This window comes from Dreissena polymorpha, chromosome 8 (assembly GCF_020536995.1).
Source record: "Dreissena polymorpha isolate Duluth1 chromosome 8, UMN_Dpol_1.0, whole genome shotgun sequence".
NCBI classification, from domain to species: Eukaryota; Metazoa; Mollusca; class Bivalvia; order Myida; family Dreissenidae; genus Dreissena; species Dreissena polymorpha.
The window spans coordinates 49,550,708-49,562,865 of record NC_068362.1 but is presented as its reverse complement, the minus strand read 5'-3'; the positions used below and the strand labels follow the sequence as shown (position 1 = coordinate 49,562,865).

The following is a 12,158-nucleotide window of genomic DNA, read 5'->3' as shown; positions in this document are numbered from 1 at the left end:
TTAATTAATTTATGTATTAACAGTTCTTCCAAATCCACCAAGTGATGTTATTAACGATATAAAATCAGCAATATTTAATTTCATATGGGACTGTAAGCCTGATAAAATAAAACGAACTCAGTTAATTAAATCTGTAGAAAATGGAGGTATCCAATTAACGAACATTGACTCATTCTTGAATGCAATCAAATGCAGCTGAGTTAAAAGATACCTAGATAATACCAATACGAGTAAATGGAAATTGTTCTACTAGAAAATTCTAAAAAAATACGGTGACTCCTTACTCTTTGAATGTAACATCAGCAATACTATCTTACATGAAATTGCAAACGAAAACATATTTCTGTCTGATGTTCTATCAGCATGGAGTGATGTCACTCATAACCTAGAAACCCAAACCAGCAGTTAAACTATGTTATGGAACAATAAAGACATAACTTCAAACAATAAGACGTTTTTCTATAAAGATTGGTTTGAACGAAGCATTAAATATGTCGACCAATTATATGACTACAGAATTAAGGATTCTACTCTTTTGATGATATATGCTACATATACGAAATACCTTCACATAATTTTCTGAAGTACTACACACTAATCAAAAGCATACCCATACATATTAATTCTGAAATCAATACAAATAATACATCATGTACTCAAATGACATTCGTAGAAATTATACTTGTAAGAAAAAACAAAACGAATAAAATATTTTACACACTACTTATTAAAAACCTTACAGAAAACTCCAAAGCCCAAAATAAATGTCAAGTCCTTTTCGGAGAACATGAACTTAATTGGAAACACATATTTACCATGCCATATAAAGCAACTATTGAAAGCACACTGAGAAATTTTCAATCTAAATACATTCATAGAATTATAGCTACAAATAAATATATCTTTTAATGCAAATTATCAAACTCAAATCTGTATGATTTCTGCGGTGAAAACATCGAAACTATAGAACATCTTTTTGGGGAGTGCAAACACATCCAGCCCATTTGGAATCAATTAGTATCTTTTCTTGAACAACATCAACTAAACGTTAAACTATCTTTCTTTAATGTAAGTTTCTGAGTTTACTCATTGAAATCAATAGACTGTAATAATATTGTGAATTTTATTCTTATATTGATGGAATATTTTATCTTTAACATGAAGTACAAATACAAGTACCAAATTTTATATGTTTTGTCCATAGTCTTAAACTAAAAATCCAGATTGAGTAAAAAATAGCCCTCAGTAATGACACATTACAAATCTTTGAACAAAAATGGAATCGGATTAAATTCTCATAATGTTTGTCCACTTATATACATTTCACTCTAATGTTAGTTTATCTTTCTAAACTATGTGTGTATATTTTTTTTCAATCTTATAAGATCATTGTGAATATACAACAAAACACCCAAGTCCAGTATGCTTTCTTCCCACTTTATACAATTCATCATTTTTATAACGATTCTTCTGTTGTTTTTTTTTCTTTTCTCTAAAAAAAAACACGTATCACAAACAACCCAAGAAAACACATATTAACCCAGTTTTTTTTTGCTTTTTTGTGTTGTTTTTTAATCTTAAGGAAACCAAAAAAAAGTATATATATTAGCATATCTTGTATAACATGTCTGAACTTCATTGCTTTGAACAATCACTTTGTTGTATGATCATACACATGTATATATTTTATGTATTATATTGAATAACATAAAAGAGAAATAACGGTAAAATTGAAGTTCTTTGCTTTTATACTAATTTTGATTAAGTGTACTTTTTACAGTTACGCTTATATATCCTAACGATGAAGTTTCAATTTTGTTGCAATAATAGAATACCGTATGTTATGTTCTAGACACAAATGAATGTTCCGTTTCGAATGGATATTGTTCCCATATTTGCAAGAACACACCAGGCTCGTACCAATGCAGCTGTCCATCGGGATTTCAACTGTTAACAAACAACAAACAATGTATCGGTCAGTCTTTGAGATTTTTTAGCGTCATAGTGTTATTATGTGTTATTTCATTTTGGCGTGCTTCGCCAATTGCAAGTAGACTGTGTATTTTATTTTCTGTTTTGGATGGCAATGCATATTCATCAATAAAGTTAATAAGTGGACGCAAATTCTGATCGAGAACAACCCTTAGTCTTCTTGAAATATTTGTATACTTCATTTCAAATTTAACACATAACGCGACTAATTTGACTTCCCGTTTATTTCAAATATAAAAACGATATACTTTAAATGTTGTTGGTAAATACAGTAATTCGTTAATTGGCATTTGTTTTATTTTAGACATTGATGAGTGCCAGTCGGGTACATCTAGTTGTTCTGATATCTGCATTAACACACCAGGCAGCTTCAGTTGTAAATGCAAAAACGGATATGTGTTGGATTCAAATGGAGAGAAGTGCATAGGTATATATCCATTCTGATTGATTTTCAACGTTAATTGAGTGTTATGGGTATAATGCCTCCTAGTATTTGCATGTCGACATTATTAGCAATATTTCACTACATAAAAAACCTATTTAATTGTTCGTATAAAATCTCAAATTATAAAGTTTTAAGGCAATGTATATTATATGTCAACAAAACTTATGAAAATGTCCAGGTATTATTATTGGTAAGTTATTTTTCAGATATCAATGATTGCAAAGGCGTTATTTGTGAAAATTGAGGAATATGTATTGACAACGTCGGGTCGTATACGTGTGCATGTATGGCTGGTTTTACGGGACAACATTGTAATTTAGGTAAAACAAGTTATAGTGTTATTTAAACTCATGAAAACATCAAATTCACGAGTGTATTATTTTTGATCATTATGGTCATTTCACCTACGAATGTAATGAAAACATGAAATGTATATTAAATAAAAAGAGTTGCTAAATACGTAGATTTTTCAAAGGCGCAGATACATGTATAATGCATAATTGGTAACTAATAATACAGAATTCTTTTAAGCCGTGGTTTTACATTATACTTACTTACTGTGTCTAAGGATTCCTTTTTAATCGATACGTGGAATATGTATCGCGTTTTTTTTTTGTTTTAGACGTAAACGAATGTGCTGGCTATCTCAATGGCGGCTGTGAAGATACGTGCATTAACACAGTAGGATCATATTATTGTGACTGTAGCGAAAATAAAACTTTGCAACCAGAGGGATTCTCGTGTTTAGGTAATTATTATTTTCAAATTTGAATATTAACGGCAGTAATCGAATATTGTTTGCTTCAATTTTTGTTATTTGATCAATTCTGCTTTCTGATATACTAGTGTATATGTTAATAAAATTGCCAAGGAAGTTTTACTAGAAAGACACTTTTGTTCGTTAACAAAACAGTAAATGTCGTTTAAAACCTTATTTTATAATCAAATAAATATTGTTTTTTCGATGGAATGTTGAATTTTAATGAAATAATGAAATACGTGTGTTCTATAGATACGACATTGACATAAGAGCTGTAATTTTAATGAGCCGTGTTTATAGCAATCTCAAAATAGAAAAAAAACTTACCGGAACAAACGAAAATCATCTGCAAAATATGTGTACATCAAGTTTTGTTAAAATTTAACTGCCATTTCAGGAGGAAAAGACCATTTGCCGCAAAATTTCTTTTCAAAACACGATCTCAGACGGCGACTTCTACCACATGGCTGCTCTACTATAATTTTGTCAAAATGTAACGAAGGAGGTACCATACTTTTGTCATCCAGATCGTTTTGGTACAAATACAAAAGCAACAGCAATATCGCTTTTACATTTGGAATCACATTCGTTGAAGTGGGCTTGTTGGTTTTACCTTTGTCGATTACCGGCATTTGTGTTGACCTTTCGTCCGGGAGGATTTTGTCCGGATCTCTTCAATTCCCACCAAACGATGGGATTAGGACTGGAGTTATGAGAGAAGAACACTGTTGGAACTTCGAAATCACACCACGGGACATACAGGATATTATACAAGCTCATGATTTTACAAGAACGTTTTATAATAATATTCGGCCACTGTTACCACCTTGGATACAATTTAGAGAAACGGGAAACGCAGTAATAGGCATTACTGATCTAAGAACTGAAATACAAACAGCCGGAGAAATTAATTCTGGAATTTGCAAGGGTGCACCATTGATTGCAAACAGAGTTTACACTGTGCTACATTTAGGCCACGGTTTTTATGTAGACATCTATGGTCAAGATATTTCACTTCCTAATCCTCTGGCTAACCGCAAGTATTGTTTTATAGCAGATATATGCCAAAACGGTGGAAGTACAATGTTCATTGTTTTACCCGAAGCATCGAGAGATATTTTTGAAAATGTCAGCATATTTACCGCATTAAATCAAACATTGGGATTAGAGATACGTCCGATCGGTATAGGAATATCTTTAGATAAAACAATGCCCGTAAACTGGGAAACTAATGACTTTTGGAGAGGTGGTGACGAGTTGTTTACCTACCCGTGAGTATGAACTGTGACATTTGAACGTCTGTAATGAATGTTAATGTTAAATAAATGTAGCATCATATTGATTTTTGTATTTTTTTCATTGAATAGGATACAACGATCCGCCAATTTCTGGTTAGCAGGGGAAGCTTTGGTTCAATTTGGATTATTAAAAGCAAACAGCAAGGCAAACGTGTTTCTGGCTGTACCAAGTCCTGCAAGTGTAAGTTAGAAGTTTGCATGTTTAGTCCTACTTGTTATCATTAACACTATGTGCTTGTCTTTATCCAGGAGTCAATGACATATAATTAAATATTATTTATTATTTAAGTCTATTATAATGTTTATAGATTCTTCAAAGGATATTCATAAATGAATGGAACATTTGGGCGCAGCTGACAGCGTCATCCACTTTGAACTTTGACTTGACAATATTTGGAGACCCTCTACAAATCGAACTTTCTGGTGATGTCAGCATCTATGGATCGTTGGGAGGTATTTCTTGTACATGCTGTTGCAAAACAAAATTACATTTGAACCTTTCCAACTTAGAAGCAAAAGGAAAATGGCTAAGTGCAAACAGCGTGAAACCAAAAACAGCCTGCGAGTGACTCGCAGTCTGTTCAGTTTTTATGCTGTCTGCTGCTCATCAGTATCTAAGGGTTTGACATGAAGCCTTTAAACTTGAATATAGTAAGAAAGGTCTTTAATTAAATGTAACTTTCTAAGGAACTACACTTGCGTCAAAAACGGTATCTAATTGGCAAAGGGTTAATGAAAAATTAAAATGAAATCAATAATATCTCATAAAACAATTCATAACTTAATATTTACATTATTCAGTTTATGTTTTGTAGGTATGGCGGAACGTATTTGGTGTGGACCCCATGCTCATCCACCTGGACTGTTCCTTAATGTTCGGGTATCATCAAATCCGTTTTCAAGAATAAAAATACTGAACATGCTTAATCTTAAAGTAAACACGCGAGGCCATGCCTTCATGTTAAGTGATCCGAACAGAAAAATTACAAATGTTGATAAGATTAACATTTTAAATGAAATTGTGGAGTTGCAACGCATCGCAGAACTGTTTGTGAATCGGGCAGTAACAATAGCATTCGAGTATGCGGCCTCACTCTCTCGTGAATCGGTGATATATCTTACCCGTGTCACACAGTCAGCCCAACAGTTGATCTCCGCAGTCACAAATCTCGTTGAAGATGTCAAATCACCACCCACTCTTGATATAAATGTATTGTCACAAACATCTCTAGTTCTTAGTGCTATTTGGAATAAAGGATTGGACACACTAGAAAACGATACGCTTCAATTTATGGCATCTATAAATGAAACACATATATTAGCCAAACACAATTTAACTAATGTGTTTTTGACAACCATCAATGATATTCGAACACGCTTTTCAAAGATTGTCGATAGAATGTTAAATAGTGCTGGAGAAATTGTCACAAAAAATGAAGGATTTGGATTGAAGTTTTATGGAGATATTGAAGTGTTTGGATTAAAATTGTTGGGATTGGACATTGAATTTGTATATTGTTCAGGTTCAAAACTGTCCCATTGTGATCGATTTGAATTTGCTCAAAATATATTGAAGAATGAGAGAGCTATTCGAATCATTGGAGTTGTGGGCTATCCGGAAAAATTTGGTCGATATTTTTTTATTGGAAAGGGTGCAGGTGTAGTGTTAGCAATGAGTCTTGATAATAACAATTTTGCATTTATTATTCGCATGGAAGCATCCTTATTTGGCTTTCAGCGCCGTGTTGATACTTACATTTTGAATAACGGTGTATTCGTATATTTAGAAGGTAAAATTTGGAATGCATTTAAAGCCCAATTGGAAGTATCATTTGAACGACGGCTTAGTCTTTTCGAGAATAATTTACCAATTCTTGTAGATGTATCGCTTAATGTTAAAGGACGATTTATAGCGGATGCTGATGGCGATGGCGATTTCTCAGACAGCTACTTATCGTCTCTTATAAAATATACGGAGTACATCGCGGACGAGGCGGATAAACGTATAAGTGACGTACAGGGGACATTTACGTCGGCTCAAAGAAGTTTATCTGCTGCACAAAACTGGCTAGAAGATAAAGAGGCAGTTTTGAGATCTGCTAACGTTCATTTTGATAATGCTGTCCGAGCGATGGACATTGCAAAGGTCAAACTTGAGGAAGCGAAAAGACCCTTTCAAAATGCGATTGATACGTTAGAAATAGCACAACGCAATGTCGATCGACTTTGTAAGATCAGGACATGATCTTTATACCTGGAACACAAATATGTGTTCCAGGTATAAAGTGTGGCCTATGAACGGTACAATTTTTTTGGAGCAGATTTAAAATCCCATGTTGCTGGTTCACAAGTTGCATGTTTTCTTTTCCTGACCCATTTTGTGTAGCGGCCAACATGGGTTGTTACATATTGCGTGGAATAGAATACATTGCTTTAGAAATAGCCCAGCTGGCCCTGCGTATACCGATGCTTATTCTCGATGCAGCGAAGATTGCCGTGTCTGTTGCACAGGTAATTGTCGATAAATCTCGAGTTGTACTCGATATTGCCGAGGGAGCTCTCAGCATTGCTCAAATTGGATTGGAGGCCGCAAAATAGTTCTTGAAGGTGCTAAACTTGCTCTAGAAGCAATCAAAGCAGCTGTTAAACTCGGAATCATGGCATTGAATTTCGTCCTTAAGTACGGTTTGCAATCGTTGATTGATGTGAAAAACTGTCGATTTGAAATCGAGATATCTACTCGTGATTTACCTGTCTTCGACGTTCAGTGCGAAATTAACGCATTTATGACCGGATTTATTCCTGTGGGCATTAAAATAAACTTTAACGATCCCCTCCAGAGTATCTGGAACGCTGCAAAAAGTACCATTGAAATGATCCTCGGAGCTCTTGGTAATATTATATCAGGACGAAAACGTAGAGAGGTACGAGATACCACGCTCAATGGAATGTACATCGTCATGCGAGGAGCACGCGAAACAAACAAGGACGATTTGGATTTCGACATAATTTCAAATGATACATTTAAATCAATTTTGAATAAACATTTAAATAATACTTCGGATAATGTTGATGAGTATACTTTGAGAAAACAAATATACGCAGAAAAATGTAAATTATTCACAAGAATACTGTCTTTTTTGTTCGATACTACAGAAACTCTGTCCCAGATGGTTAATGAAACTGCCTCTACAATTCGAAATCTCAGCTCCCTTCAGGAAACTATGCAAACAATTAATCTACAAACACTTTCGGACAATCTCACGCTTGAAACCATTGGCGTTAACCCTGAAGTTGCACTGAAAGATTTTAACATAAGTTCTTCTACATTGGATGAAGCAATAGAAAACGCGAAAGGAAATGTGTCAACAGATCCACTCTTGGAAAATATAGCTTCGTTTGCTGATGAAGCTAGCACGTTTCTTGCAGAACAAGCTGAGAGTGCTAATAAACTATTTTTTGTGAACCAATGGATTGCTGCTATGAACAACGTAACCTTGGAATATTTTGATAACGACACGTGCGTATCTTTTCTGGATTGTGCTCACTACGCCATCGCCGCCTTGTACGAACAGTTTATGGCTGTAAATATAACAAACCAGACTGAAAGCATTGACAGCATATCGAAATTTGAAGATACCTTTCTTCTTTTAGTTGGCAACTGTTCCCATACTACTGAAGATGTTGATTCAATGGCGATTACTTTATTAGCAACTTTGCGACAAATGAAAGAACTATGTGTCTTTTGTTCAATAGCTCCGGAAATGCTTGGGCCACTGCAAAACTTTACTGTAAATACTGGACAGCAATTATCTCTTGTGTGTAATGTAACAGGTGACCCGACAACTACGTTTTGGTGGTATAAGGACACACATATTATATCAGATCAACATTCGATGACATTGACCATATCAAAAGCAAACATCGACGACGGTGGATCGTACCATTGTGTTGCCGGAAATCTGGTAGCGAATTATTCTTTTGACGAAGCTTTCGTGACGGTATTGGGTAAGCGATTATGTGTTTTCATATGATTGTTATTGAGCAATTTGTATGTTTTGTGTACAATTTTAATCGTTTTAATATGTGCATTTGTTTATGTGTGCTGCTATCGTCATCAGAGGATGTATTCGACGATACCGAAGGCAGCCCATCTGAGTACACCACCGTTAATGCAAATGAAGAGACAGAGGACAGCACAAAAAGGTGCCAATCCTTCTGGTATGAATGCATCAAGACTGAACAATATTATGTTAAACATATACCCTACCTGTATTTGTTCTACGAGTCGCGGGCCTTTGCACACCTATGCATATAACTGGTAGCACATTAATCAAATGACCAAACCTATTTCGGTCCGAACATTGTTTTATGTCCTTATCACTTAGCAGCATAGTCCGGCTATTTTTATTTAATTATATTAAAAGAATAAGAATTAAATGTAAATACTGTTATCTTACTGCAGGGGTATACTGATAAACACAAAAAGACTAAACTAAATAAACAAAACAACAAATGATCCGTCAATTTTAACGTTCCTCAAACTTAACATTTTCTAGTAGTTTGTATTAGTATTTTTTTAAATAAGTGATGATTGGTTTTTCAAACATTCGCAGAGAAGAGTACAGACCTTCAGCTTGAAATCGTTTTACTTCCGGTATTACTTGGTGTAGCTTGCACATGTGCCGTCGTCGGTGTGTTAGTATGGAGACATAATAAAAGGTAGTTTTTATTCGATTTATAAGTGCAGTTAGTATTCAAGAAATCATAAAGCCTGATTAATCAAATAAACATCAAAGCCTTAATTTCACAATACATTAAACGCCCATTTTATTCGCGAATAGTCTGACAGTCAGAGTAAAATTGTTGTTAACAATTCGGACTGTTTCTAAATACAATAGAGAAAATCATTTTAAATAAAGACAGTAATAAAATAAAACGCGTAAAACATCGCATTTCGTGCTTATTATTAAAGAGCGGGTATTTATGTCCATAGGATTCATGCACGAAAGGGAGGTTCAACTGCAAGCTTAGCAAGCCTGAACGTGGTTCGACCGATGAATGCGAAGCCAACGTTTGACCCTAAATCACAGTTTACAACAACCCCTGCGGTAGCCATAAAATAACAACATCCTACAGTGGTGTCCTCTTTGTGTTTTTATTTAAACGGTGCATTTTTAAGTTATGTATTTAAAATAAATATATCAGCTTTCGTTCCCAGTTTTTGTTAGACCTCTCTTTATGTATCGAAAAGTGTAAGTGTTTTCTGCGTGTGGTATTTTGTTTACGTATTTACATCACAGTGTTATTTGGAATATCAAACCATTGCTCCCGGTTTCGGATATTGTGTTTTTAACATGATTAACTCTTGGCTGTACTTTGCTTCACTTTTTATATTTGGATTGTTGACCTTTGTCTTATTCACAAATATTATTTTTAATGTCATGCATTTTGTTTTACCACTTTTTGTTACCCTTTATGCTAGGTTTTCTGCATCAACACTGATAGGATTAATTTAAGTAATTAAAGTGAGACTGCACGATTTTATTTACTGTGCTAAATTGTAATATATTGATAAAAATCTGTTACACTAGCACATAATAGGCAAGACAAATTATACATTGAAGACGAATTCATAAAATGCAGCAAAGACAAATTAGCGCCATGAGCCGATTGTGACGAAGATATTTCGTGCATATTTTCCTACAATAACCGAAGCGTTCTTTTTTATTAGGATCGGAATAGGTGTTCGTGTGTCGTATGAATATATATCATTGCAGGAAATTAAAAAGATCCGTAAAATTAAATTTAAATTCACATCGTACATGAATGAAATACATTTTTGATTTCAGAATTTAATATCTGGCTTATTTCGTATTTTTCGACACATGTTCTTCTTAACTTTTATTTTAATTTATATTGAAATATATGTATAATCAGTTGTTTACACAAGTTTCATAAATTCATAAATATTAACAAAATCGTGCAGTCCCACTTTAAAACTTTAACATTACCGGTGTTAAATCACCTCTTTGTTAAATTGCCTAATCCACCACATAACGTGTTAGCAGAGATCAAACTGTTTTTTTATTTTTGTGTGGAATGGTAAACCAAAATGTAGCAAAAATATTGTAATAAAAGAATATACACAAGGTGATATAAAGATGATAGGGGACTTGTTTATTATAGTAAATAAAGAAAATGTTTTACGCTTGCAGTAGGTTCGTAAGTAAATTGAAAATTGAAAAGTTTTATACATTAAAGGGTGATATAAAGATGTTATATCTGTTTGCCTTTGTAATATCTCCGAAGTGCTCATGGATCCGTAGAATTGGTTGGAAATGGAACATGGAAAAATAGTGTTAATACTATGATTGATTTTCAAAAATTATACAACTGCGACTGTCGTGAAATTTTAATTAACAAGATACAAACTGAATTTGGAAAAGATACGCTGAAATCTTTTGTTGAATTGTGTAGAAAAGAACCATTTACAAATCAGCTTTTACTTCAAAATCAAATCTTGTATAACCCAGACATAACAATTGGTAGCAAAGGTGTGTTTTTTAAATCATGGTTTGAAAACGGGCATTAATTGTGTTGGGGATTTGATGCACATCACTGAATATTTAACCTTTACAGTTATGGTGATTTTTGCAAAGTATTAACTCCCATCTTCATCAAAACTACTTATTTTTCATAGGAATGATTAACGCGGTGACAAGATACGTGAAGCTCAGAAGCTCTTATGACACAAGCTTTATGAAGCCGTTTATCCCCACAAGCCTATGGCCTATCTTGGTCAACACAATAGGTTCAAACCTATCTTCACCAGTTTGTATAGATACATGCTTTAACGTTTTTAATAATATATAAACAAACGCATGGCGACATATATTTGATGTGCCTTTTCGTATTACACGGAATACCAATTTACAGCGGTTTCAATATAGACTTGTACATAGAATTTAAGATACAAACTCATTTTTATTTAAAATAAGATACGCCATTTTAGCCAACAGTACTTGTCGCGAAACTGAAAGTGAATCTATGAAATACATATTTTGGTAATGTAAGCATGTTAATCAGTTAATAACTGAGTTTAATTATATGTCGAACCTTCTAAATATGTCGTCTTTTATACTGAAACATTCAAACACAATTTGGTCTATAAACTTAATATTTGCTTGTATAAAAATGGTTATTTATAATTGTAAAATTGTAATATAATCAACTCTTTCAATGATTTGAGTAAAAGTAAAGAATGGGAACTACGTTTACCTCTTCTCCAGTATTTGTGATATGGGACTTGAGATTATTTGTATTGTTAACTGTTTCTTAAAAATATATTGTTTATAATGTTATGTTAAAGTTATTGAATGTTAAATGTATAAAATGTGCTTTAATATGCATATATATCACATATCGTTACTATAAATAGTAACAAAATGACGTCGCTAGCGGGCCGTTACTCGTATCTAGCGGGCCAATATAAGTTATATCAGCCCACTGAGCCGGGCCGAATTTTCATATCAGAAAAAGAATGGGATCGCGCGGCTTATACTGAACAATATGGCTCCCACATTCAGTCTTAGCAAACGGTGATCAATACAATTGAGCCACAACTCAGTGAAATAATCGAACATAATTATAATGACACGTA

The 12,158-nt window shown here is 33.7% G+C and overlaps 1 protein-coding gene and 1 long non-coding RNA gene across 2 annotated transcripts; both read left to right on the top strand.

The window, feature by feature from the left end:
* Positions 1-1,851: 1,851 nt before the first annotated feature.
* On the top strand, positions 1,852-2,757 carry LOC127842394 (uncharacterized). Its single transcript, XR_008031594.1, has 3 exons — positions 1,852-1,975; positions 2,297-2,419; positions 2,644-2,757. It is a non-coding gene; the product is annotated as an uncharacterized LOC127842394 (long non-coding RNA).
* A 3,248-nt stretch (positions 2,758-6,005) lies between these two features.
* LOC127842392 (uncharacterized) lies at positions 6,006-10,753 on the top strand. Its single transcript, XM_052371877.1, has 4 exons — positions 6,006-8,503; positions 8,617-8,716; positions 9,112-9,217; positions 9,492-10,753. Coding segments are annotated over exons 1-3 (1,452 nt in total). The 5' UTR covers positions 6,006-7,152; the 3' UTR covers positions 9,113-9,217; positions 9,492-10,753.
* The last annotated feature ends 1,405 nt before the right edge of the window (positions 10,754-12,158 follow it).

Coding starts and splice junctions, on each gene's coding strand:
- LOC127842392 (XM_052371877.1), top strand. CDS start 7,153: ATGGCATTGAATTTCGTCCTTAAGTACGGTTTGCAATCGTTGATTGAT. Junction 8,504..8,616: donor AGCTTTCGTGACGGTATTGG/GTAAGCGATTAT, acceptor TATCGTCATCAG/AGGATGTATTCGACGATACC.